The following is a 25,563-nucleotide window of genomic DNA, read 5'->3' as shown; positions in this document are numbered from 1 at the left end:
GGGCTCAGGCGGAGGTCTTTCCGGTCTCTGCCCTGGCAGGAAAGCCCAGCCTCGACTGTAACCACCCCTGTGCCCCCCCCTCCCTCCCCAGCAGTGCAGCAAGCCCTGCAGAGCCTAGCTGCCAAAGCCCCCCCCCCTCCCAGGGACTCTGCCAGCCCCTCCCCAACAGACCCAGCCGGCACCACAAAGGGCAAGTCAACACACTTTAATGCATATCCACAGGAAGGGAGGCTGCCGCCCTCCCACTTCCTCCCCCATGCAAATCCCTGCCGCCTGAGGAGGGGGGGGGTCAAGGCAAATGGGGACCCTTGGCCCCTGGCAAGGAAAGAGCTCGGCCTCCCTTCTCTTTCAACAGCAAACCTTCCAGTTTCCTTACAAGGGAAAGCAAGGGGCTTTTCTCCTGCAAAGGGAGGGGTCTGGCTGGGGGGCTTTGCCTCCCCACCACTCTGTAGCCAGCTGCTTCTCTAGCCAGGCCGGCCCCCCACTGGGGTCACGGGTGGGGAGGGCGGCCTTGGCAAAGCAAAGAACAATGCAGACCCTCCATTCTTGGCAGCCTCAGACCTGGGACTGCAGCCACAGGCGAGGGTTGAACCAGGGCCGGGCCGGGGCCTGCAGGGTCCGCTCCGAGTCCGGAGTCGAGCTGCGGCTGCTGGAGGAGCCTGAGCTGGAGCAGGAGGGGCCACGGGCCTTGGGCGAAGGGGAAGGCGGTGGGCGCCCCGCACGCCCCTTCAGCCTGCTGAGCTTGGCGTCCAGCGAGAGAGTGCGAGGCCGGCCCCAGGGGGGCTGCGTGGGGCCGGTGGTGGAGCTGCAGCTGGAAGCGATGCCAGGCGAGGAATCCTCAAAGAGAGAGAGCCACACGGGCTCACCCAGGTCGGAGACCCGCCGGGCCAGGATCTCGGTCACCGCCTCAATGTCATCGGCCGGCTCAATAGCTGCAGGAAAGGGGGAGAGGGGCTCCGTTAGAGGCACCCGCGGCTCTCCTGGCTCCCTCAGGGACAGCCCCCACCTAGGAGAGCTGCCGTTCAGCACAGAAGCACTCGGGAAACGGCCCTCTGGTCAGTTGGTGGGTCCGGAGGGCGTTCAGCCACCTATCCACTCCTCCTGCCTTGCTCCCCACCCTCCCCGAGGTTCCCTCCACGGCATAGCAGCCCTCCTCCCTGCGGCTGGGGGTGCTCGGCCCAGCCCTGTCGGCCCCTCCACCGGAACTGTTACTTCACCTGTCACTGTAATAGTTGGACAGAAGTGCCCGAATCTCTGCAGAGACAGCGTTGTCCTGCAACAGAAGCCCCTCGCAGTTGGAGGGTGGCCCCCCAGCGCCAGGGAGAGCTGGGGCAGGACGGACAGACAGACAGGAGGGACATGCAGAGAGAGGAGAGCAGGAGGAGAGCAGAGAGTTACAGACACAGACACTGGATGGGGGGCAAGAGAGACCCTAGAGGGTGGAGCTGGAAAAGGGGGCAGAAAAGACAGAGACCCTCCCCTCCAGATCCGGGAGGCACGCGTGGCCCTCACTGCCCACACTTCTGCCCAAGGGATGCCGGCCCCGGTCAGCCTCACCCATCTCGTGGTACAGGGATCCCTGCTTGGGCAGCAGCGTCGGAGGCCGGCGCGGAGGTGGCACCTCCACCGTCATCACTTCATCGCAGCAGTGCTTCCATTGGCCTGGGGGGGGGCACGGAGGAGTAAAGGGGGGGGGGTCACCTGGCTTGGGGGGGAATGTGTCCTATGACATCATAGGAAGTCTGGCCTTGGAGCCCCCCCCCCAGTGTTCTTGGCTGCAGTGGGGAGTGCCCCAGACCCAGCTCAGAGGTGAAGGTTGTGCTCTGATGCCCCCCAGACACCAGACCCCCCTGTGTCTTTGGACGGCTGCCCCATCCTCGGACTCAGGGTTGCGTCCAGAGAGGCCTGGTCCCTTTACCCCCCCCCCCCCGCCCCTCCTCCACTCACTCATGTCGTAGAAGTGCTGCCAGAAGACTTCCATCCAGCGCTGGGCCTCCGCGGGGGACTCTGCCTGCAGCGTGTGGGTCACTTCCTCACCTCCGTAGTGGTTGGTGACTGACATGCAGCGGACGGGGCCCCTGGGGCTCTTCTCGCTGGCCCGGATGCGCGTCTCCTGCCCAGGTAAAGAGGCCTGGGGCTCACCCTGGCTGTGGGGCAGATGCCCTGGGCCGTGGGCTGGGCCAGAGGCAGGAAGGGGCCCAAAGCGATGGGAAACGGCCTCCCTTCTCCCAGGGCGTCAGGACGGAAGGGAAGCCAGGAATGGGGAAGGCTTTGGAAGGGGGTTCTGAGTGGGGGAGATTAATAGCCAGGGTGTTTTCCTTGATCCGAAACCTGGCGAGGGAGGGTCCCAGCCTGCCAGCAAAGAGGTGGCATGGGGGCGGGCGAGGGAGGGCAGTCTGGGAAGGTTTGCTCAGCTGACCCACGTGGACAGTGGACAGCAAAGGGCCTGGGGGCTTATTTGTGTGCCCAGAGGAGCGGTGCAGGGCCTGCCCATGAGCCGTGGGGTCCCAGCCGAACCTTGTTGATGGCAATGGTGAAGGCAGCCTCTTCCTGGCCCTCCGCATCCTGAGGGCGCCGGTAGCAGAGAAGGTTGGTGCCACGCAGGACGCAGAAAAGCCTCGGCCAGTCCGGCTGCTCCCCCTGCTGCACAGACAGGCAGCAGCTGCCTTGGCGTCCCCCCTTCTCCTTTCCCCCAAGGCCAAAACCTCCCTCCCAGCACCCTGCTCGGCTCGGGCGCAGGGTGGGGGCACCGCGTGTGTCCCGGGAGTGGGGGGGGGGTGCTTCCCTCCCTTACCTGCACTTTCAGGAAGCCCGCCATCACCTGCTCCACCATGCAGCTCGGCTGGGCCACCACGCGACAGCAGAGGCTGCCGTAGAGGGGCAGCCAGAAGGAGCTCTCCTCTGGGGGGGAAGGAGGCGTCAGGCGGGGGCCGGACTGGAGGTTCAGTAAAAGGTCTCCAGCCACTGGCTCAAGCAGGTGAGCAGCCGCTCCTCAGCCTCCCAAGACCCCCAGTCGCCCTGGAAGGGCCCCAACTCCAGGTGCCGGGGATGCCCGCAGCCATCTTCTGGGCCTACCGTTGCCAGTGATGAGCAGGTCATGGGTGCGAAAGGCGTCCTGGACTTGCGGAAGGCCAAGGTGGGCACAGGCCAGCAGTTGATACTTGGGCCCCCTGAAAAAGAAGGGGCGCCCTGCTGGTGAGGCAGCTGGGGGGACGGGGGGGCTGCAGGCTCCCCCAGGTAGGTGAGGAGGGTACTCACGCTGTGCTGGGGGCTGGGGGTAGCAAGAGCGGACTGCACCCCCCGTTGCTGCCTGAGCTGCTCCCGTCCAGGGCAGCCCGCATCTGCTTCCCCGAGGAGCGCCCCAGGGAGCTGCTCAGGCGGCTGGCGAGCTTCTTGGGGGTGGCGCCAAGGGCCGAGTCCTCCTCAAGGGCGGCACTGTACAGCTCAATCTTCAGCTCAAAGCCTGGAGCAGCCTCGGTGCTGGGGAGAGAGGAGGAGGAGATGCCCCACACAGGCTCTGAGCACAGCCAGGATCCCAGCTGGCCGGCCGGAAGCGCCAAGGCGACCTTCCAGGGGCCTTCAGGTTTCTTCCTGACCCTCCCTGGGGCACAGACTTTGCCATTCCCACCAGGCCCCGAAACGCCCAATTCCACCCAAAAGGCAAAGTGCTGGGGACCCGTCGGATCTGGAGTCGGGTGGGCCCCCTCCTCCCCTTCCCTGCCTGGGACCGAGGCGGGATGGTCAGTGAGTGGTCAGCCAGGGAGGCGAGGCTCACAAGAGCACCGAGGTCTCAAAGCAGATGTCAGCCAGTGTCCTGTCCACCAGCACCATCTCCGTGTCATAGATTTCTGTGCCGATTTGCAGCAGGCAGAACACCGCGCAGCGATGCAAATCTGGGAAAAAAGGAGGAAATGGGGCATTTGGTGCCCCAGCTGCAATACACACACACACACACACGCACACATGTGTTTTTCCCGTGCTGCACCCATCCCCTCCCTCTCCACTCCTATTCAGCGGCATTCCAACTGAGCCAGCGGCATAGAAGAAAAAATGCAGGAAAAGCAAAAGCCGCAATAACACTTCCATCCACCAGGGGGCCAAAGCAACCTGCACAAAGTGGACTCTCTACAGCCGCCTTTTCTCTGCCCTGCAAACCCCCCCCCCCCCGCCAGGAAGCAGCTGTCCCAGGCATGGGAGGGGTCCGTGGGGGAAAAGGCCCATTCCCGGGCCCCTCCGCTATGGGACCCACAAGGGCACCGAGCCCTTCAGAAGGAGCAGGACCCCATGGAGACCCTGAGATCAGCTCCCACAGCCTCCTCAACCGTAATTCACACACACAGCCGTCTCCTTGGAATGACGGGAGCCGAGACCACCTGAGGGGAGCCTGGGCTGGGAAGGGTCACTTCTGCGCACCCTCTTCTGTTCAAATGCCATGCCAAGTCAGACAGCGGGCAGAGCAGGCCGGCCGGGCATCTGCGGCATCACAGACATCAAATAGGGCCGTCCTTTCTTTCTCAAAGGAGATTCCAGCTAAACTCAGGCTCGTGGCAGCTTTGGATCAAATGCTTGTCTAATCACAAAGTGTGATTTGACACACAAAGGAATTTGTCTCTGGTGCACAAGCTCCTTCCGAGCTAGCAGAGCACAGTGCCCTGAGGGAAGTCTGTGGGCAGCGGCCGGGTTCAGTTGGGGAGCGAACGGAAGGGGGGAGGAGACGGACCATGTGGGGAGCACCAGCGAGGGGACTTACCCCCCTTGTTCTTGAAGTATTCCGTGTCCTTCCACATCAGGGGGATCCGGAGATCTGGAAAAAAGGGAAGAGAGCTGCAGACCACGATCTCTAGGGCCACACGTGGCATTAAGGCCACCGATGACGCGCGGCTCGCTTACGGCCACCAAACCCGCCTTTGAGGCAAACTAAATGCAGCGCGGTGGCCTCGTAGGCCGCGACCGGCTCGCTCGGCTTCTGCTCTGCCTGCCTGCTTGGGGGGAAAAGCTTCTCTCCCGAGTGGCCTCCAGTGGGATGGAGAAATTGCCCACCTTCAGCTCAGCCCCCTCCAAGGGACCTCTGCGCTTCCCTGGGAGCAAGGTAGGAAGCAGATGCCCAGCCTGAGCAGAAGCCGGGCAACCGATCCCTTGGGTGAGGCCAGGTCAGGGAGCTCTTCAGCAGGGCCTGGGGGGCTGCTGCCCCACGCCAATCCTGGCTGTGCACAGACGCTGCGCTTTGGGCTGGGGGAAGCCTCCCCTGCCCCCTGCCCTGGCCCCACAGGTCTAAGGCACCGGAAGCTGAGCCTGGCTGGGCGAGATGGAGCCGGAACGGAAGGGTGGGATTAACTGGGGGGAAACCAGCATCTCTGCTGGAGAAAACGCCAGTTGCCGTCCCTTGACTGGAAGACGGTTACAAAAACGCCAGGGGGGCCCTGCTGGTTTCAAAGGCTGCCTGAAGGGTCGGCTCCACCTGCGGTGCAGGCAGGAACTGGGGCAGGAGGCGAAGCTTTGCCCGGCTTCCTTAGCCCAGATGAGGGGAAATGAAGTTGGGGCAGTGGGGGGGGGTCCTTCCTCCTTCGGTGAGATTCTTCTGTTATGCCTAGCAAACTTTTCCTGATTAGCCAATAGGAATGCTAATGAGACTCTCATTCGACTGTCAGGATCCTCTTCTTTCAAAGCCCAAAAGGTGAATTAAAACAGGGATTTGTTCTCTTAACTAATTCGCTCTCTGAGGCTGGGAAGGCGTGTACGGCCTGCAAAATACCACGTCCCATGGAGAGGTCAGTGACTGGGACAAGACCCTTCCTCCCGTTCCTTCTCTTGCCCACCGAGAGGCTGGCCTGCATGCGGGGAGCAAAGCTCGGCCAGGCTTGACCCCTGGGGACCAGCCCCCTCCTTACCCGAGACACAGATTCGGCCCCGACATGGTAAGCGACCGTCCGTGGATCCAGCCTCAGAAGGACTAGGTTGTGGGGCAGGATGGGGAGGAGAGAGTGAAAGCAAGTTAGATTACACCATCAGCCACCACAATCATGAAAAGCCTCTGATACCAGCACAGAGTTCATGGCTCTGGCTGTCCCCAGGCAGAATTAATACCAGGGGGACGGAGGTGGAGAAGGGAGTCCGTGACCCGTTTTCACCTGGACGAAGCCAAAGGAGGGACTGGGGCAGGGACTCAGGGCAGGGAGGTGGGTGGGGGGTTGCTCTGCCGTCTGCCCAGCATGGCGGAAGGGAGGTCAGAAACCCTGAAGCTGCCAGGAGGGGAGGCTTTCCTCGCCCCTTCCGCACATTCCCCGCTCCCGGGGCTCCTTCCCAGAGACCCTTCCTTGACTGCCTCCCAATCCCCACGGAAGGAAGGAAGGAAGGGGCAGGGAGGGAGGGAAAGGAAAGGGCCGCCAGGGGGAGGGAGCCAGCCGCCTCCCCTGATGCTGGCAATGGAAGGGGGGGGCCTCAGCAGGTTTCCATGGCAACAGAACCCAGCAGGGTGTGGGGGGACTGGCCGGGTGGGGGTGGGGGTGGGAGGGAGGGAGGGGCTCAGACTTTCCAGGCTCTCTGCACACCGACCCAGCAAGGATACCGGAGGCCAACTCACCGCCGAGCCATGTGCTGCATCACCTGCGCCTCCTTCATGCGCTGCAACTCCGCCATGTAGGCCAGGATGCGGCTGTTGCAGACCAGGAGGCTCTTGGTCACCTCCAGCGCCTGCGGCCGCTGAGTACAGGCCGCCAAGAGCTTGCAGGCCCCCTCCCGCATGCGGATCTCGTGGTCAATTCTCTTCTGGAGGTCTGTGCCCTGGGGGGGGGAGGGGAGGGGACGCGGCTGAAGGTGCAAAGGTCTTGGGGTGGGAAGGGGGTCTTGGGACAGAAGGCTCTGGAGGTGGGTGGAGGAGGGGAAGCCGGTGAGCTGGCCTGGCGCCCAAAGGCTTTAGGGGCCGGTGGGGAGAGAAGTGGCGGCCCCACGGAGCCCCCTCCCTCATCCGCTGGCAGGGGGGTTCAGGGAAGAGCCTGGCGCCATAAGAGCAGCCCCACATCTGGAGGGCCCCATCCCCCTTTGCCCTCCCTCCTTTCCCTCCCACTCACGGAAAGGCAGCTTTGCTGTGAAAGGAGGCATTTCACTGCAGGGGGAGCAGGGATCCGAGCCCCCCCCCCCAATGTCAGGAAGAGACACTGCTATAAAATGGGGGCTGGGGGAGCCCACAGCAGACCCTCCCAGTGAAAATCCTCACCCATCCGGCAGCCTTCAATCCCCCCCACCCCAGTCTCTTTCCCAGCCCTTTTCAGACTGGGGGGAGCACCTGGCTGGCCATGGGAGGGGGGCAGCTTTTGCGGCAGCTGTAAGGCAGAGAAGCTCACCCGCCTCTGGGCTTGGAATGCTGGGGGGGGGAGGGAGGGAGGGGGGCAGCTCTTTTTGGGATGCCCCCTTGGCATAGAGGCCAACCCAGAGGAGGGAGGAGAGCAGGAGGGATCGTGACCCCCCTCCCCTCAGAGCCTTCATTGGGACGTAGGGAGGTGCCCCCCCCCTCGGAATGCGCTCGGCCGCCCCCAAAGCTCTGGCTATTCCGGCAGCCGCCCCCTCCTCTTCCCCCAGCCCGGCGCTCACCATGGCCGGCTTCCCGTTCTCCATGCCGCCGGCTCATACCCCGAGGCCGCCTCCGCCCCGTTCGCTCCGCTGCGGCGAGCTTTTTCTGCGGGCGGCAGCTGCACCGGCGGGGAGGGGGCGCCTGGGAAGGGGCTGCGGGGGGGCTGTGACATCACCGCTGCCTAAAAATAGGCCGCCTGGGATCTGCGGGGGCCCCGCGAGGAGGAGGCAACTGCGGAGGGACCCCTCCCAGAGCCCGGGGGGGGGCTGCCTTCTCTCCCAGCAGAGAGGGGGACCCTCATGGGGGGGGGGGGTGATGGAGAGAGAGGGCCCGATCCGCTGAAGGCTGAGAGAGCAAATGGGGAGGGATCCCCTCGGGCATTCGGTGCCAAGGCACATGGGTTTCTGCTCTCAGGCAGGGCAGCCTCCTCCCCAAGGGGCCCCTCCCTTTCTCTCCAGCCTCATCTGCCTCTATTCACCCCGAGACCAGATGCCCCCTCTGCTGCCAGGACAAAGGGAAAGCAAAGGGGCGGGGAAGCCTCCTCAGCTCAGGGAGGCAGCAGGGAGACCCAGGCCCAGGTTGAAGGACCCCTCCCCCCCCCAAGGAGACAGCTGTCACCTCCGGCTCTGGGCCCTTCCCTGGCTCAGCCATGCAGTTGGGGGGGGGTCTGAAGGCTGGACAGCTGCAAGCAGCAAATATTCATGCCTCTGCAGCCATCATGGGGTCATCCCCTCCCCCGAACTCTGTGGAGCCACCTGATGCCCTCTTAGGGTCCCAGGCAAGGTGTTTCCTGATCAGCATTGCCCCTTTCCAAGATCCAGGAGGGCAATGCGAGAGATGCCACCGCCTTCCAATCCTGCCAGCCCCCCACAACTCCTCCGCTGGGCAGCCAAGCAGAAACACGCGGAGTTCCAGGGCTCCGGCCACTGCAGGGCACACGGCGAGGAGGCCCTGGGCAGCGCCCACCAAGCCCACATGCCCACTGGCCTCTCAGGCCAAGGGGAGCGGTAGAGGTCACGGGATGCAGCAAGGAAGCCACAGGCAGAGCGCACGGCAGCCGCGGTTAAAAGAGCCCAGCCCAGGGAGCCCCGCGAAGGAGAAGGGCCCCTGCCGGAGGCGCCAAGAAGCTGCCAGCTGAGAACAGCACTGCTCCCCTCGCGTGAGGACTGCTGGGGACCCCACCGAGACCCAGGGGAGTCAAAGGCCCATCCTGGAAGGCAGCCACACGGTTGCCACCGAAAATGGAGGGACACATCTGCAAAGTCCATGCCCTCAGTTTGCAGCCCCTCCTTAGAAACAGGCATCTGCAGGGGGGGGGGGGCTTCTCCCAGGCCCTCCAGTCCTCCCGCAGGCGCCCCACGAGTCACACTGGCGAAATGGGTGACCCTATAAATTGAAATACACCCACCCACAGGCTGACCCACAACCACAAACTCTCCCCCCCACACCGGCACCCTCTGAAAGCAGCAACGTCCAGCGTGGTACCTCCAGGCTGAGGGCGATCTGCCGGATGTAGAGCATGTTCAGGTCCTCCAGGATGTGCAGCTTGTCCTGCATTGCCCCAGGCCCCCTGCGCGCCCCCCTCCCCGAGGCCCACCTGGAGGTGTGGCTTCAGAGCAAAGACCCCCAAGCCCGGCTTCCCATGGAGCTGGAGCCCAGCAGACCCTGGGGCTGCTTCTGAGGCAAGGTGGAGGGTGGGAGATGCCGCAGCCTCACTGCCCCGGCCCCTCTGTCAGCAGATGCCGGTCTCCTGGGCCAGCTGTGGAAAGAATAGGCCCTTTCTTCTGTGCCAGCCCAGCAGCTCCAACGCCCACCCTGAGAACAAGCAGCCACTGTGCCTGAAAGGGCAGGGCTGGGGGGCCCAGAGGCTGCACCCAGCTGCCAGGCAGGGCACGGCCCTTCCCCTCCAGGCTCTGCAGAGCCAACCCCCTGCCAGCCAGGGCCGGGTGGGGGGGGGCTCCCACTGCCCACGCATGGCTTCACCGAAGGGCCGGTTTGGACTGAGGGGCTTTGGGGTGCCCTGGGCAGGCAGATGCTGCTGCCCCCTGCTGACCAGCCCAGGGACTTTCCTCCGCTCTCCGGAGCCGAGAGTGCAGCAGTGGGGGCTCTGCCCCGCTAGCCCTCCCCAGCTCTTACCTCCTACGCGACGATGGCTGCCTTGCTCCTGTCCCCCTACCCTTCCCTCCTGGGTCGTCACAGGCGCTCCATGCACAGGAAATCTGCCTGGCTCCCCCCCCCCCACCAGCCTTCCTGTTCCAGCTCATCTTACAAGGGCCGCCCCTCCTAGCTGGCTTCTCCAGCAGCCTCCCCTCCCCTTCAGACACGTCCCTCCCTCCCGCCCACCCTGCGATGGAAGGAAGCAGGCGGGTGGGCGGGCAGCCCCTTGCCCCCGGCGATCTCGGCCAGGGGAGCCCTCTCTGCCCACCAACCCCAGCCAGGCACCGCCTTAGCTCCAGCCCAGAAACTCCTCTGCCTTCTGAGGTCCAAGCCCCAGCCAGAAGCCCACCAGGCTGTGCCAGCCCTCGGCCACCAGAGGGCAGCCAATGTCCCCTCAAGGGCCAAGAGGAGAAGCTGAACCCCCAGGGAGGTGCCAGGGGGCTCCCGTGCCCACCTCTTCTGCAACCAACGGCCTCTTTGGGTGGCTCTTCCTGGGGTGCCATCCTTTGTGAGGCAGGGTGGAAAATGTGGCCTGGGCAGGGGAGGGGCTGCCCTTCTCCTAGGGCTGAGCAGATTGGTGGGAGGGGGGGGCGCAGGAGAGATCTGGCTATGGATTCCGCAGCCCGAGCCTCCCAAGGGGGTCCTTGGAGATCATTCTTCAGTTAATTTAACCCCCTTTAATATGATCCAAGTTAATGGCCAGCCGGGATTTCCCCAGGTAAGAGATCTGCTCCACAAACTTCCCTTTCCAGCCCTGGGACTGAATGTCTATACGGAGCTTCTCAGCCACTCAGGTCACGGCTGTCCCAAAGGGGCTTCTTCAAGAGCCAGCTGCATTTTCTTCTTCTTTCCTCTGAAGACAATTCTCATCCAAGAAGCTTCTTCAGTTCTTCTCCTCCAGAGCTGAAGAAACTTCTTAGCAACAGACATAGATCTTCACGGTGCTTTCCAGCCCAACTCTAAGAGGTTTACAGAGTCAGCATATTGCCCCCAACAATCTGGGTCCTCATTTCACCCACCCCAGAAGGATGGAAGGCTGAGTCAACCTTGAGCCTGGTGAGATTTGAACAGCCGAACTGCAGGCAGCCAGCAGGCAGCAGAAGGAGTTCTTGGATGAGAAGCGAAATGTCTTCAGGGAAAAGGAAAGAAAATCCTCTTGGAAAAGCACCTTTGGGGCAGAGCTGGGACTATGAATCCTGCTCCAAAGAGCATCACCCACCCCGCCCCCAATGCAGACGGTGGGAGCTGTGCAACGGGGCTGCAGGCCTTGCCCGGGTTTATCCTCCTCCCGTCTCTTTCCTAAAGCGGCCCAGCCTGCCATCTGCGTTTCTCACAGCTTCCGGTTCCCCAGCGCCTTTCCCTGAGCGAATGGCGGCCCAGTTTTTCCCTGAGCAGTTTTTCCCCCTCACGGCTTCCCCCAAATTTGAGCCGCATCCACCATGCGGCTGACTGGGTGGAGCATTTCAGTCACTCCCAGCTTTGACCATCGTGAATGATTTTCTATGATTGGCCAATTCACAGCCCACATCTGAGTTGTCCTTGAGTGATCCACCCTGGTCCCAGCCGAGATCCTCAAGGGATCCAGAGTGAGAAAAGGGTCCATTTACCTCCCTCCACCCGGCAATTCTTCCTCTTTGCCCAGCTTGCAGCCTACGAGGGAAGAGATACACACCATGGGCCCAGCCCCCACCTCCTCCGGGGCCTGCTGAGACTTTCTGGGTAGATGGGAAGGCAACTTCCCCTCCTGTGGGATCCAGCTCCTTGTCCTTCCATCCATGCCCTCTATGGGGTTGGACTAGAAGACCTCCAAGGTCCCTTCCAACCCTATTATTCCATGTTTTACCTGCACTGCTAGAAGAGGTTTGGGCTGCACCATATCGAGTACTTCTTGCGCCTAGCAGGAACCTTATAATATCCCTGCACATCCCCCCCTTGGAAACGGCAACACCCCCCCCAAGGAAAACCTAGCCATATTTTAACATTTGCCAGTTACCTGCAACCTGGCTGTTTTTCAGAGCCTTTAGGACTTCCTGTTCATCATTTTTGTAACATATACAGCATTTGCCATTTCCCTGCACAACTCAGACAGGCTACTTTGAGAATCCCCTAACTTTCAAGTTCTAAGTTTCATCCTGGATCACGTTAAATTCCATTATTCCATATCTTTCTCATTTTATGCAGAAATCGTTTTCTTTTGTGAATTTTTCTTAGCCCCTTTCACTTTCTTCCACCCAGCCTTCTTTCCAGACCTTCTGTTAGCACAAATCTGCACCCTCCTGTTTTGTTCTGCAACGTAATTTACTATCCAGGTGGGTGTGTCCACTTTCAACTTCCATTATTCAGGTTGTAAGGAGATTTTCAGCATAAATGAATCGAGTAAGGATTTTTTTTTTATTTCTATCGTGCCCTTCGCCATCTGAACATATAAGCAGAGGTTTGCTTAAGCAGTGAATTTTCCAAGCAGAAACTCCCTTTTCCAATCATCTTAATCTCTTATGACCCCCAGTGGCTCTTCTTCCTTCATATCCATCCACTTAGGACACTTTCTACAATATATTTTTCTTTTCATGCAATTTCTTCCCAACTTTTTTCAGCTGCTCCCTTAAATGCAAGTATCACCAACCTACAGATTCCTACGTCACAATGATTTTATTCATTTGTACTTTATAGCCCTTCACTTCAACTCCACTCATCAGGATCAGGCACCCCACCCCACCCTGCCCCCTTCATATGTCGTCCTCTTTCTCTTACTTCTACAGACAGACAACCAAAGGGCCCTTCTCTCTTTCACCGGTTAATTCATGCTGTTTACCGTTGACCCAAGTCCAGTCTTCTATGTCACCAGTCCTCATGGGATCAGCCAAAGACGCTGCCCTCCATGCCCAAAGGGGCCCTGGGCCACGGAGGCTGCTATCCATGATCCTTTGCAGGCAGTCGGAAAAGATGCAGAGCAGGTGATTAGTCTCAGTTGCAGCTGGGCTACATCATGCATAATTTCCTGTCACAGAGGGAACCAGCGTGGCACAATCCAGTTTTATCCCAAGCACGCTGACCTATCTGAGGCAAGCTAAATCCTATTCTAACAGACCACCTTGCAAACCATGATATGCTGCCTGGCTTGTACCAAATGGCCCCAACTGGGCTTGCTGGCTTCCATAACTGTTAATCTACCAAGATTCCTGCCTGACCAGCCCTGGGCCTCAAGGAGCGGTTGGTTCCTACAACATCCAGAGGCTGCTGCCCCATTTTATCCGGGCTTCACGGGAACTGCAGGAGGCGGCTAGGCCTGCCAGGGACCCTTCCGCAGCCCTCCAGCCTGCCTCTCCACCGTGACAACAAGCCCAATGGGACAGATGAGGAGGCCCAGAGACAGCTGCACTGTGGCCATGTGCAGCCTCACCCACTAGACTACCCCATGCCCTTTTCTGTCTGTGTGGCTGGGAGCCCAAGGCAGCAGTTGAAAGCTGGCCAAACATTTTGAGTAGCCCCAGCAAAGCTCCCACTAATCTCCCACTTCCCAGACACTCTTAGAGACAAGGGTTTTGTCTCCCCCCCTCCCCATCGCTGTTCTCCCCCTAATGGGATACATTAATCCTGCAAAATCGAGGGTGCCATCTCATCATCTGCCCCATCATTCAGGCATATGAAAAATACATTTGGCTGGGAATTCAAATTTTAAAACTGTGCCAACTCCATAGAAGTCCAGAGTCTTCATCCGAGAGGCTTAGGTACATTTTTCCCCTCCATCAGGTGAACAACCTGCGACTGGATCCAGCAGAGGCTCCTGAAGGGAACTTCCTTAGTCTCTGATGGCAGCAGGTGAGAAAAAGAAGTACCGAAATTTGAAGGTGACTACAAATAAAGCTCACATTTAATACCCCCCCCCCTCGCTAGAATTCCTTCAAAACGGCTTCAGGGTTTTACCACAATGAATCTGCTTCTTTGGGCCTCCTTGTCTGGGGAATTCTCCCGGCCGCATTCTGCCAACCAAGGGAGAAAAAGCGGCAGAAGGGAAACGGAGCGGCCACGGCAGGCCAGTGGGATCACAAAGCCATCTCAGGGCTTCCCAAAGGCCTGGAAACCTCAGCAGTCACCCAGGCAAGAGCCACATTCTTCCTGCCCCCCAGCCCTGGAAAGGCAGCAATTTCTTCCGCGGCGGACCCTGCCACCGGCGTCCCCACAGGCAGCCCCCTGTGACCACAGCTCCTTCGCCCTCCCGCAAAAGCCCCAGGGGCCTTGCTCACCTGGGAGCCAGAATCAGGCTGGGTCGGAGCTCTGGACACCTTTCCAGATTGTGTGTGTGTGTGTGTGTGTGTGTGTGTGTGTGTGTGTGTGTGTGACCACACAAGACCTGCTCACCTTCCTTCCAGATCCTCTCCCCAGTCTAGATGGGAAGCTGGGGGGTCGCTGCATCTGCCCAGTCTGCGGCCTCGGATCCCACCCAGAGACCCCCCACTCGGAATCGGCGGCGCTCAGCTGAAGACGCGGATTTAAGCAGGCGCGGCAAAAGCACAAGGCGGGGGAAGCGGCGCGGGGGGGGGCTTTTCAGGAGGGGAGGGGAGGAGCTCCCGCGGGTCCCCAGAAGGGCAGACGGGGAGGCGACCGAACCCCTCGCGCTTACCCGGTCCCGCTCCGCCCTCGGAGCACCTGCCCGCCTCCCGGAGCCCCACAGGTGGGCGGCCTCCGCCGGCTCCTCGGCGGCCCTGGCGCAGCCGCCCCAGCCCCACGCTTCCCACGGCTCGTAGCGCCGAGCGCCTCCCGGCCGGCTTCTTCCCCGCCCTACCTGCTCCGGCTCGGCCAGGAGGCTGAGGCGGAAGCGGCCCCGCCGGATCTCCATCTCTAGCGCGGAGCCGCGCGCCACCGTCGCCCTGCTGCGGTGGTGCCGCTGGAACATGGTCCGGTCGCCGGGCGCTCCTGCCGCCCCCGCAGCGCTCCCGCCCGGCCTCCGCAAGGACTTGGCCTCTGGGCGGCTCCTCGCTTTCTGCCCGGACAGTCCCCGGTTGCGCCCGCCGGCCCACCTGGGCGGGATCGCGGCTCCTGCCCGCCGCGCCCCAGCAGACGGCGCCGCCCCCGCGAGTTCGGCCCGCAGGGAGCTGAGCCGCCCCGCCGAGAGCGCCTCCCTCCGCGCAGGGTTCAGCCGCTGCCGGGAGGGAGGAGGTGCCGGCGAGACCGGGCTGCCTCCGCGGAACTTGGTGGCTGAACTCGCCCAACTTGCAACTTCGGAGTCTCCGCTTGGCGCGAGCAGCGACTCCCCAAGGAACTGAAGCCTGTTGGGCGCTCACCGGCCGCCCCGCCCTGCCCCGCCCCGCCCGCTCAGGCCCTCGGAAAGAGCGGGGGAGGGCTGAAGGCCGGTGCCTGCAAGAGAAGGGCCGCCTGCCCAGAGCCAGCTGCGGAAAGGACTTGCAGCTGCGGGGGGGGGGGGCAAGTGAGATGCGGTGGTGGCCCCGCTGGAAGACTCCAAAGTCCCCGCCGACAGCTGACAAGTGGCAGGTGGAGGTTGGCCTCCTGTGCCCCGTTTTTTGACCTTCCTTGCAAGGCCAGCCTCGGCCAAGGAGATGCCGCTGGCTTCTTTGGCCTTGAGGGAGGGGCGGGCTGGCTGGCTGGTTGCCCCAAGCAATGGGCCCCCCACCCCAAGACAAGGGCGCCGGATGGCAGGCTGTGGATCCTGCCTTACTTCTGAAGGGCTGCCAGATTTTTTAAAACTGCCAGTTTGGCTGCAACAGGATTAATATGAGACGAAGGATCTGGGTTCTTACAAACGCCCTGAATCCTAGCAATGGTGGCTTAAGGGTGACTCTTTTAAACTCAAAATGGAAGAGTGATTTAGAATAGAATAACAGAGTTGGGAGGGACTTGAAGGTCTTCTAGTCCACCCCCCTGCTTAGGCAGGAAACCCTACAACATTTCGAACAAATGGTTATCCAATCTCTTCTTTAAAATTCCCAGTGTTGGAGCATTTACAGTTTCTGGAGGCAAGAAGTTCCACTGATTGATTGTTCTCACTGTCAGGAAGTTTCTTCTTAACTTCCAGGTTCTTTCTCTCATTTATTAGTTTCCACCCATTGCTTTTTCTCCTGCCTTCAGATGCTTTGAAGAGCTTGGCTTCCTCTTCTTCGTGGCAATCCCTGAGGTATCGAAGAAGATTGCTATGGTGTCTCTCCTAGTCCTTCTGTTCATCAGACTAGGAATATACCCAGACCAGCCATTTGCAGGATAGGACCCATGCATGGGATGAGTCGTCCCGGTCTGTGGAAACCTGAAAATCAAGGCAGGGTCAGAACTGCAGCCTCTGTTACCCCCAGTAGCCAAGGCAGCTTCTTCTGGGGTTCTCTTTACCCTGAAGCTTCCATGCCCAAACCTGAAGACGCCTTTGGCCTCCGGACACCAAGAGGGGAGGCTTGAGGAGGAGGAGGCCCTGCCGGTCTTCTTCATGGGGCCTGGAGGGGAAGCGGGAGCAGCGAGAGCAGAGGGGAAAAGCAAAGTAACAGGGAAGGGATTCCAGCAAGGCTGCAGTGGATCAGGCCTCCGTCCCTTGTCCATCTGGTGACTGACTGCCCAGCCCTTCCTACCTGCCTGGTGGGGAGAGTGGGCAGAGTTGCCAGGTGGCCTTAACGGTTTAATGTACCCAGAAATGGGGTTAACCCTGCTGGGCAAGTCCTTCAAAGGGGGAACCTCCCTTCCCCCCCCCAAACCTTCCAGACCTTCCCAGGTGTCAGGCAAGGAAAGAAAGCACCTGGGAGGGGAGGGCTGGGCTCACCCACAGAGCCCAGGGAGGTAGAGGGAACGTGGCTGCACCTTCCCTCCTGGCCTGTGCTGAGCTGGGAAAGTTCCTCCAGTTGGGAAACATCTGGGCCCAGGGCTGGGGGGGGAGGTGCGGGGGCAGGACATGCCTGCCACAACTTGATCCTGGCTGCCTCTCACCAGAGGGGGCAAGGAGGAAAAAGGGTGCTGCTTTCTGGGTGGTTTCTTGCCAGTCAGGAGGAAATTGTTTTGGGTTCTGATCCAGCCCAGGAGGAACGGCGAGTCTCCTGCAGAATCCTTGTTTTTCTGAATGCTCCTGGGACAGGCCTCCCACCCCCACCAACCAGCGAAAGGGATGGACTTTCCCAGGCCAAAAGGGGAGCGGTTGGCCCAGGGGGCAGAAGGCCTCGCAGGGGCACAGAGGCAACCTTGCTCCTTCGAGCCATGGAGCTTTGTGTCAGGACAGCCATGTTGTGAGTGTGCCCAGTACAAGCTCCAGAAACTCCAGATGTGCTGTTCCCTCTGGAGGAAGGCCTGTACTTCTCCACCCCCGCAAGACTTCTGCCCGGTGGGGGAGGAGGGGCAGAGACCACCTTTGGGGCTCCCATCAGAAAGGGCAGAAGGGCAGCCAGTGGTCTTCCTCTCACAGAGAGACGATGCCCAGCAGAGGAGCAAAATGCCAGGCCTCTGTCAGAGCAGCAGAAGGAACCGCCTCCTCTCCAACCTGCTCACTGATTCCTGTGACTGTCCACGAGGACGGCTGTCCAGGCTCGGACCTCTCTTGGCCAAGCCCCCTCGCTCAGGCCCTTTTGCCCCCACTGATACCCCCCCCAGCTGTTTTTGCCCTTCTGCACCGTGTTGATCCATTGTGTGATTATTCGTAATACTTCTGCTTTTGTCTTCTAGGGCGACAGGCTCGGATGATCCAGTTGGTGACTTCACCATCTGGGGAACGGAGAGCGCTTCAGAGCACAAAGCCCAGATTTTAGGAAATCGGAATTCTGCTTGTTTTAACATGCATTTTTCACTTGGCTTTGAAATGACTCTTTTACACCAGGGCATGTTGCAAGTAAAGACTGAAGTGAAAAGAGATTGTCTGTCTCTTTCCCGTGTTTCCCCTCTCTCCAAACTAATCCTTCTAGAATTTTTGTAACCATGTTAGCAAGAAATGCTCCCGGTGGCCCTTTGTGCACGCCTGCCTTGGCTGCACCCAAAGAAAAGGCAGCTGTAGCCGTTTGCCTCACAGTGCCCTACCACTGCGTGAAGGAATGAGTGAATGGCCTTTATGGGAGTCAATGACGAATAAAACACATCTACATCAAAGTACAAAAAGTTTCTGTAGGATGATAAAACAATACGCTGTAAGACAACTGGAAGTAGAAAAATAGCCAAAATATATCAATCGAAAAACGATTCAAGTAACTTGATAAGACACTGGATCTATAAAATGCTTGATTTACCATAATGCTTAGATCCTTAAATACTATTTTAATGTATCAGTATTTTAATATATTACTAGATGTTTAAAATTTGAAATCCTGGAATACTTAAGACCTGTTGATTGGGAAGATCTATACCCTTTCAATACATTTATTACAATGCATCATTGTTGATAAACACCTTCCTAAAATCCTTATCATGCTACATTTGATGCTCCTCCGTCTTCAACATGCCGTTAGTATTTTTTCCATTTGCCAGCTGATTTTTTGAATACTTTTCTTCAAGAAAATATTTTAGACAGATGCCATCTGGAGCATCTGGAATTTTGCACATCACAGGTCTATGAGTGTGTTGACACCACAGCACAAAATTTCACAGGCAAGAACTTCCACAGCTCTGTCCCCCAGTGGGCAGTCATTCCTGATGGGGAAGTTTCTTATATCCACCTCCGGGATCGCCAATGGAACAATCTCCAAATATGGAAGAGCAAAAACTCTGAGATATTTTGGGAGACCCTGCTTTAGACGCCCGGCTGCTGCTGGGTTAAGTCCTAACTAGCAAGCAGGCTCCCTTGCCAAAAGTGCTCTGATCTTCCTTTGCCCAGACCGATCAGTCTCCATTTCAGAAGTATCTCTTGAGCAATCAGATCCCCTTCCTAAGAGCATTTGGGAGGAAGGGGGGGAGGGATAGCCCACCTTGTGCTGACTTCCACTCTACCCTATTGTACCGAAAGGCACATTCCCCCTGCCTGCCCGTCAATGCCAGCAGGACAGAGTCTCCTGGCAGAAAATTCTCACAGCTAAATATGATGGATCCTCATCCCCTTGGGCAGACCTGCATCCAGGCAGTGCCACATTAAGTGCCCTCTGGGTAGAGTTCATATAGAAACTGGAAGAACTTCCTGCAGAGCTCAGACAGGATTATTGCAAGGCACAGATCCGGAGAATGCCACAATGAAATTTATGCTGCACTGAGGGTTGTTAAGAGCACAGTGGCCTCCATAATTCTGAAATGGAAGATGTTTGGCACAAGAAGGATTCTTCCAAGAGCCGGCCATTCAATCAAACTCAGCAATTGCGGGAGAAGGCCCTTAGTAAAAGGTGACCAAGAACTGAGGTCACTCTGACCGAGCTCCAGAGATCCTGGATGGAGATGGGACAGAACTCCAGAAGGACAACCATCACTGTAGCCATCTGGGCTTTATGGCAGAGTGGCTGGAGGGAAGCCTCTCCTCGGTGCAAAATACATGAAAGGAGTTTGCACTTGGACTTTGCAAAAAAGCACCTGGAGGACCCGCAGACTGTGAAGGACAAGATTCTCTGGTCCGATGAAAGCAAGGCTGAACTGTTTGGCCTCAATTCTAAACGTTACGTCTGGAGGAAACCAGGCATCGCTCATCACCTGCCCAATATCATTCCAACAGTGAAGCATGGCGGTGGCAGCCTCATCATGCTGTGGGGGTGTTTTTCAGCAACGGGCTGAGGGGCTGGTCAGGACTGAGGGAAAGTTAAAAGCAGCAAAGTACTGAGGGCTTCAGAGGGTCACTTTTGAATATGAGGATCCCAAGCACACAGCCGAGAGAGCCCAGGAGTGGCTTAGGGACACCTGCCAACGTCTTAGAGTGGGCCAGCCAGAGCCCTGACTTGAACCCTATGGAACATCTCTGGAGGGACAGAAAATGGCCGCCCACCAATGGTCGCCATGTAATCTGAGAGGATTTGCAAAGATTGGCAGAAAAAAACCCAATTCAGGTGTGCAAAGCTTGTCACGTCATACCCAAAACGGCTGGAGGCTGTAATTGCTGCCAAAGATTTCTTCAACAAAGTGCCGAGTGAAGGGTCTGAGTACTTAGGCCACTGTGATATTTCGGGGTTTTTTTTTCTTTTTAGTAAGTTTTACAGACATTTGTAAAATTCTGTTTTCACTTTGTCTAGGCGGTACGGAGTGTGGATTAATGAGGAAAAAATGGATTTCAACAACTGTAGAATGAGGCTGCAGCCTAACAAGATTGACAAAGGCGAAGGGGGCCGGAATACTTTGAGTGCCCTGCCTCTATCCTGCCCCTCTGTAATGGGAAATGGGGAAGTAGGGTAGAGGGGAAGGATGGAGGGAAGAGGGAAAGTTGGAGGGGGTAGAAATAGCAATAGCAATAGCAATAGCAGTAGACTTATATACCGCTTCATAGGCCTTTCAGGCCTCTCTAAGCGGTTTACAGAGTCAGCATATTGCCCCCAACAATCTGGGTCCTCATTTTACCCACCTCGGAAGGATGGAAGGCTGAGTCAACCCTGAGCCGGTGAGATTTGAACCGCTGAACTGCTGATCTAGCAGTAGCCTGCAGTGCTGCATTTAACCACTGCGCCAAGAAAGGGTGTATGGAGGGTCGAAGAGGTATATTGGGTTTCTATTTTGGGGGGTATTGTTGACAAGAGGAATTGCTGTGTTTATTGTTTAATGCTGTATGGCCCCGGTTATGCACAGTATATATGTGACTGTATGAAAATGGAAAATGGAAAATAAAAAGACATTTTACAAAAGGAAATGGGGCGAAAGGCCCTTTGTGCCTCCTGGAAGGGACGTTTCTGACTCCCATTTGACAGGAGGAGCCCCTCGAGCAGCTAAAACAGGCAACCCTCCAAAGTCCTCCGCTCCCACAGTCCAGACTCCACCAGCGCTGCCCACAGGGCGGAATTGGGGAGGGTCCCGAAGCAGAGGCCGGAGCCAGCGCCCGATCCGGCGGCGGCAGGCAGGGCAGCCCTCCATGCTCAGCTCAGCACGGCGGGGCTCCAGGATCCTCCTCCGGAGCTGTGAAACCGATGGAGCTGGGGCCTCTCCCTCCGCGCCTCCCCTCTCCATTGCCCCGACCTCCTCGGGGGCTGAAGCGGGGCTGCCCTCCCGCGGCACCGGAGGAGGAATGGCCGCAGCCGAGGGTCCCGGAGGCGCCTGCGCCGTCTGGCTCCTGGAGGGCGGGGCCTCCTGCCAGGGAACTTCCGGCGGAAGCGCGGAGGCGGCGGCCGAGGATGAGCAAGGCCTGGCGTCGCGCGGAGGCCCCGGGGGGCGGCAGGATGGAGGGCGGCCGGCGGGGTAAGCGGGGCCCGGCGGGGCGGTCGGGGGCGGCGCTGCCCGGCGGGGACCTGAGCGGCTCCTTCTCGGCAGGCGAGGCGGCGGCGGAGGACCCGGCCGCCCACGGCGCCCACAAGAAGAAGCACAAGAAGCACAAGAAGAAGCACAAGAAGCGGCACCACCGGGAGGAGCCCGGCCTGGAGCCCGCGGCCGCCCTGCCCAAGCCGCAGCTGAAGCTCAAGATCAAGCTGGGCGGGCAGATCCTGGGCACCAAGAGGTAGGCGGGCCGGCGGGGCTCCCTCTTCCCTACCGGCCGCAGGAGGAGGAGGAGGAGGCGCCTCCGCCACCCCCGGGAGCCTCCGGGCTGAGCTAAGCGGCCGCCGCTCTTCTCCCTGCAGCGTCCCAACCTTCAGCGTGATCCCCGAGAAGCCCCGGTCCCCCTCCCCACTGATGGGGGCGGAGGAGGAGGAGGAGGAGCCCCCCATGGAAGGCGTGCCCATCGAGCAATACCGGGCGTGGCTGGGTGAGAGTCTCCTTTGGGTGGGAAGGCGCACAAGCAGCGGGTCCCTTCCATCCATCCGGAGGGGCTGCTTAGCCACGCTGGCTCCCCTTGTTGCCTCTGCAGAGCCGCCAGAGAAGCTTCCAGGTTTCACCCCAGTCAGATCGTGATGGTTTTCCTCTTTTGTCCTTCCTAGCAGGTGTCTGAGGCCTGCCAGGCTCTTCACCCTCACAGTCTGAGGCCTCCTTTGCTAACACCTAGAACCAAACAAGGGTTGAGGGTTGAAAGGAGGGGAGAGATTGAAGGGCTGTACAATTTGCCCAATGAGAACAGCCCCTTTTAGAGTAGAATTCCAGAGACAGTTCATTGCTTGTTGCAGCTGATTGAGGAAGACTTACTGATGTGGTTATTTTCTTAACAAACTTTCTCAAAGGTTTGCTGCCATCTTGGCATCTCCTTGTTGTTCTTTGGTACTCATCCCACAAATTCTGAATTAAACACCAACATACAAATTAGCATCGGCACCTCCCTAGCCAGACTCGAGGTGAATCCTCCTCTCTCCGCAGATGAAGACAGCAACCTGGAGCCATCCCCGTTGCCAGAACTTGATCCAGAAACGGGCTTCCCAGCACGGGAGGAAGAAGAGGAACAGCGGTGGCTGGATGCCCTGGAGCGGGGGGAGCTGGATGACAACGGGGAACTGAAAAAAGAGGTGGATGAGTCCCTGCTCACTGCCCGGCAGGTGAGGAATTAGGCCTAGTGCAAGAATTCCCTGTGACCAAGAAGACCGCTGAGCAATGAAGAGGCCCTTTATCCACAGCAGCCTCAGTGAGTTCAGGTGGGGGAAGAGGCTCTCAGGGGCCCAGCTACTTTACTCGGCAGCATGTCCCCCTCTGCCTCCTAGCAGCCAGGCAGGTGGCTCTTTTCCAGCAAGCCAGGTGGGAAGTCAGCTTCCTTCCTTCCTTCTGAACTTCAGGTCCACATTTGATCTGTACCTTCCTTCAGCCCCATGATCCCAGTTACTAGTTTTAAGAGCAGAGGGGCATCCAATCTGGGTTGGGCCCAGAAATGAGGATATAGGGTGCGTAGCCAAGGAGGATCTGTACCACACCAAGAAGGCTTTAGTGGAGGCCCTTGGTTGGGATGCCATAGGGCACTGAGTCCTTCCTCTTACCTCTGCATCCCTTCTCCTCTCTCTGTCCACAGAAAGCCCTCTTGCACAAACAGCAGAGCCAGCCCTTGCTGGAGCTGCCCATGGGATACAAGGCCAAGGAGCTGACAGAGGAGATGCTGGTGAAGCGTGAAGAACGGGCTCGTAAACGACGGCTCCAAGCTGCCAAAAAGGCCGAGGAGAACAAGAATCAAACCATTGAGCGCCTCACCAAGACCAGCAAAGCCAAAGTGAAGACGCTGCGCGAGCGCAAGGCCAAAAGCATGGCAGTCCCCACCGTGAGCTACCGCAGTGCTGCCTCTGGGACCACCATCTCTTTCCCGCTGGGAACTTCCCTGCCTGTGTTGCCCTCCCTCCCAAGGGCAGTGCCTCCCCCCATGCCGTGTGGGGTTATTGGCTGCCCCAACCTCAAGCGGTACTCCTGTTCCCGCACTGGGACCCCCCTTTGTAGCCTGGATTGTTACAAAAAGAACCTGCTGCTTCAGGAGGTGCCGGGATAGTCACTCTGGTGGACAGCCGGTGCCAGGTGGTCACCCTGAAGGCCTCTGTGGAAGAGGAGTGCCAGCCCTGTTCCCAGGTGGCTGGGCAGAGGGGCAAGATGTGGGTGTCCAAACAGCCTGGGGACCTGTACGGCGGCCAGTTCAGCAAGAAGCACATCTCTGGCTGTGCACAGTGTGAGCCCCTTGGACAGCTCCTCTTGAGGCAGCGGCCGTGTCGGAAATGGAGGCTCTATTCCCTTTGTGCCACTGCAATGGGGAGGAGAGGACAGGACCATGGTGTGTGTGTGTGTGTGTGTGTGGACTTGGGAGATGGCGCCAGTGGTGACAGGCATTGTTTCTTGCCTTGGGGGGGGGGGGGGGCTGCTGTTGCTTTTCAGGACGGATGGAAGCAGAAGTTATCTTTGGCATTTGTAAGAAAAGTGGCTGATTACTGGCAGGGCTTCACTCAGTCAGGAAGCCTGCAGGAAAATTGATTTATTGTCAACATTAAAGATGCCCTGAAACTAACTGGAGAAACCCAGATGGGCTCCCCTGTCTTTTCTTGCCCTGCACAGGAGAACGGAGCTGGAAAGCAGGTTAGTGGGGTGGGAAGGGAATGGGGATTTTGCAGTATCCTTCCCTTGCCCAGCCATGCCACGCCCAAGTCATCCCATGCCACGCCCACAGAACCAGTAGTAAAAAAATTTGAATCCCTTCACTGCAGTGGCTGCAGGGCCATCTGCTTTCCCCCTGCCCCAGGTACTGCCCAGGCCTTTAGTCTAGCATTGCTGCGAGTGGCCATAATCTGCACCCAAGTACTGGTTTCTCTCTTGTGAGGGGCTTTGGATGAGGGGACCCTGAGCCCTCTGGGTAAAGTTGAGTGTGGTGTCCTGGGTTGATGCCAGAGTGGTTATGGGGAAGGAAAGGTTGAGTTTGGGGCGCCCTGAACTGTTTCCCAAAGTTGGGGAGAACGAGGCAATCCATGAGGCTGGTGGGAAGGTCACCTGAATGCCAATGGCAGCTGGTTATGCTTTCTGAGCCAAGGGACAGGGGAAGGGGCTTCAGACTTGAAACCATGAGAGGTTTACTCCGAATCCCACATCTGCAACAGCACAACTTTGTCTCTGGGTAGGTTTATTTAAGGCACTGCTAATTCCCATAATGCCCTGGGTTGCTTGGGGTAGAGGGTACCTGCTGAGGCAGCTCACCTATCAAGGGAGGCAGGAGGATGAAGGGGTTGGGGGAGGCATTCTCTGGGGAGGAGTAAACTCCAGTGTAAACCTGGCCCACTGGTGAGAGTGGCCTCTTCATTTCCAAGAAGGGATAGAGGTTCCTGATAGAGATTACCTTCACTTTTCCCAAAGAACCCCTTTGCTCTGAAATAAATTGAAACTTATATCAGTTTAAGTCAGCAGCTAAGGCAGTGGACTAGAACTTGGCAACTGTGAGTTCTAATCCCGCCTTAGGCACAAAGTCAGCTGGGCTAGTCACTTTCTCAGGCCTAAGAGGTACTTGCAAACGCTTCTGAAAAACCTCAGGAAGACTGTAGACAGTCTCAGAGAAGGACGTGATTGGAAGAAAAAAAGTGGAAACTGACACAATACGGTGCCCCTCCCCCACACTATTCTTAATTCCATAGCCCATTTCTCAAAAGAGCCATCTGGACCCATTTCCCACACAAAACAACACCAGGATCCGAGGCATGCCCAGCACCAACAAGGGCCGAAGAAGCTCCACAAGAGTGAGGCACCAGCGAATCAGGCGGGCCCCCTTTCCATCCCTGCGGTTGCCCTTACCTCCCCAGGCCAGGCAGGGAGGGGAGGGCAAGGGGCCTGTCAATGATGGGACAGTGAGCTGCAGCAGAGGGCCCAAAGAACCACATGTGGCTCTGGAGCCGCTGATTGCAGACACCCCCCATAGTGCATATAGGTCAGTGTTTTTATTGCCCCAAAGGTGCTTTTTCAAAGGGCAGCTGGACTTTGTTTTTGTTTAAAGATGTTTTCACTTCCCACCCAAGAAGCTTTTTCAGTTCTGAATGAACTTTTGGGACAACCATGATCTGGACGACTTAGAATCTCCATAGATGCTTTTGTTGCATGACTTGATATATTTTTATAAATAGGCAAACGAAGAAGACATTATTATTTGTATCCCTTAGAACAGGGGGGTCAAGCTCAAGGCCCGTTGGGTGCGTAGATCCAAAGGCCCGCCCTGCAAACAGCGAAGGAGCGGCCGATGCCTCTGCCAAGGAAGAGGGAGCTTGGCAGGGCCAACCACGCCAAGGCCTCCTCAGAGATTCCCCACTCAGCCGGTTCAGGTGCCCAGAAGGTTGAGATCCGTGGAGAGGTAGCCAGGCCGCTGCAAGGGGAAACCTGGCTGCAGACGGAGCAGGGCCTTTAAGGAAGAAACGAGGCGGAAGGAGATCCTACTAGCTGCCTCGTTTCCA

The 25,563-nt window shown here is 58.4% G+C and overlaps 2 protein-coding genes across 8 annotated transcripts; one reads left to right on the top strand and one right to left on the bottom strand.

Annotated features, from left to right (window-relative positions):
• Positions 1 to 190: 190 nt before the first annotated feature.
• RTKN (rhotekin) lies at positions 191 to 14,932 on the bottom strand. Of its 7 annotated transcripts, XM_087723852.1 has the most exons (13): positions 14,508 to 14,932; positions 6,581 to 6,780; positions 5,889 to 5,950; positions 4,751 to 4,804; positions 3,776 to 3,893; positions 3,259 to 3,480; positions 3,076 to 3,170; positions 2,795 to 2,901; positions 2,518 to 2,643; positions 1,948 to 2,113; positions 1,558 to 1,662; positions 1,218 to 1,326; positions 789 to 932 (listed from the first exon to the last, which is right to left on the bottom strand). In XM_087723852.1, exons 1-13 carry the CDS (start codon positions 14,616 to 14,618, stop codon positions 926 to 928), a joined length of 1,482 nt encoding a protein of 493 aa, XP_087579978.1. In that variant the 5' UTR covers positions 14,619 to 14,932; the 3' UTR covers positions 789 to 925. The 7 variants fall into 7 exon arrangements, 6 of the variants coding, with proteins under 6 accessions (XP_087579975.1, XP_087579974.1, XP_087579976.1 ...); XM_087723849.1 differs by lacking the exon at positions 1,218 to 1,326 and having other exon boundaries at positions 191 to 932; positions 2,518 to 2,640; positions 14,508 to 14,931; XM_087723848.1 differs by lacking the exon at positions 1,218 to 1,326 and having other exon boundaries at positions 191 to 932; positions 14,508 to 14,929.
• Positions 14,933 to 20,910: 5,978 nt separating this feature from the next.
• On the top strand, positions 20,911 to 23,658 carry INO80B (INO80 complex subunit B). Its single transcript, XM_087723856.1, has 4 exons — positions 20,911 to 21,245; positions 21,367 to 21,491; positions 22,034 to 22,209; positions 22,674 to 23,658. The coding sequence occupies exons 1-4, from the start codon at positions 20,926 to 20,928 to the stop codon at positions 23,136 to 23,138; spliced, it is 1,086 nt and encodes a 361-aa protein (XP_087579982.1). The 5' UTR covers positions 20,911 to 20,925; the 3' UTR covers positions 23,139 to 23,658.
• The last annotated feature ends 1,905 nt before the right edge of the window (positions 23,659 to 25,563 follow it).

The sequence above is a fragment of the Thamnophis sirtalis genome, unplaced genomic scaffold, assembly GCF_051295495.1.
Source record: "Thamnophis sirtalis isolate CommonGarterSnake01/CBP01778 unplaced genomic scaffold, rThaSir2_p1.2 scaffold_10, whole genome shotgun sequence".
Taxonomy (NCBI): Eukaryota; Metazoa; Chordata; class Lepidosauria; order Squamata; family Natricidae; genus Thamnophis; species Thamnophis sirtalis.
Note: the sequence above shows the minus strand (reverse complement) of the source record. Positions and strands in the feature narration are given on the sequence as shown.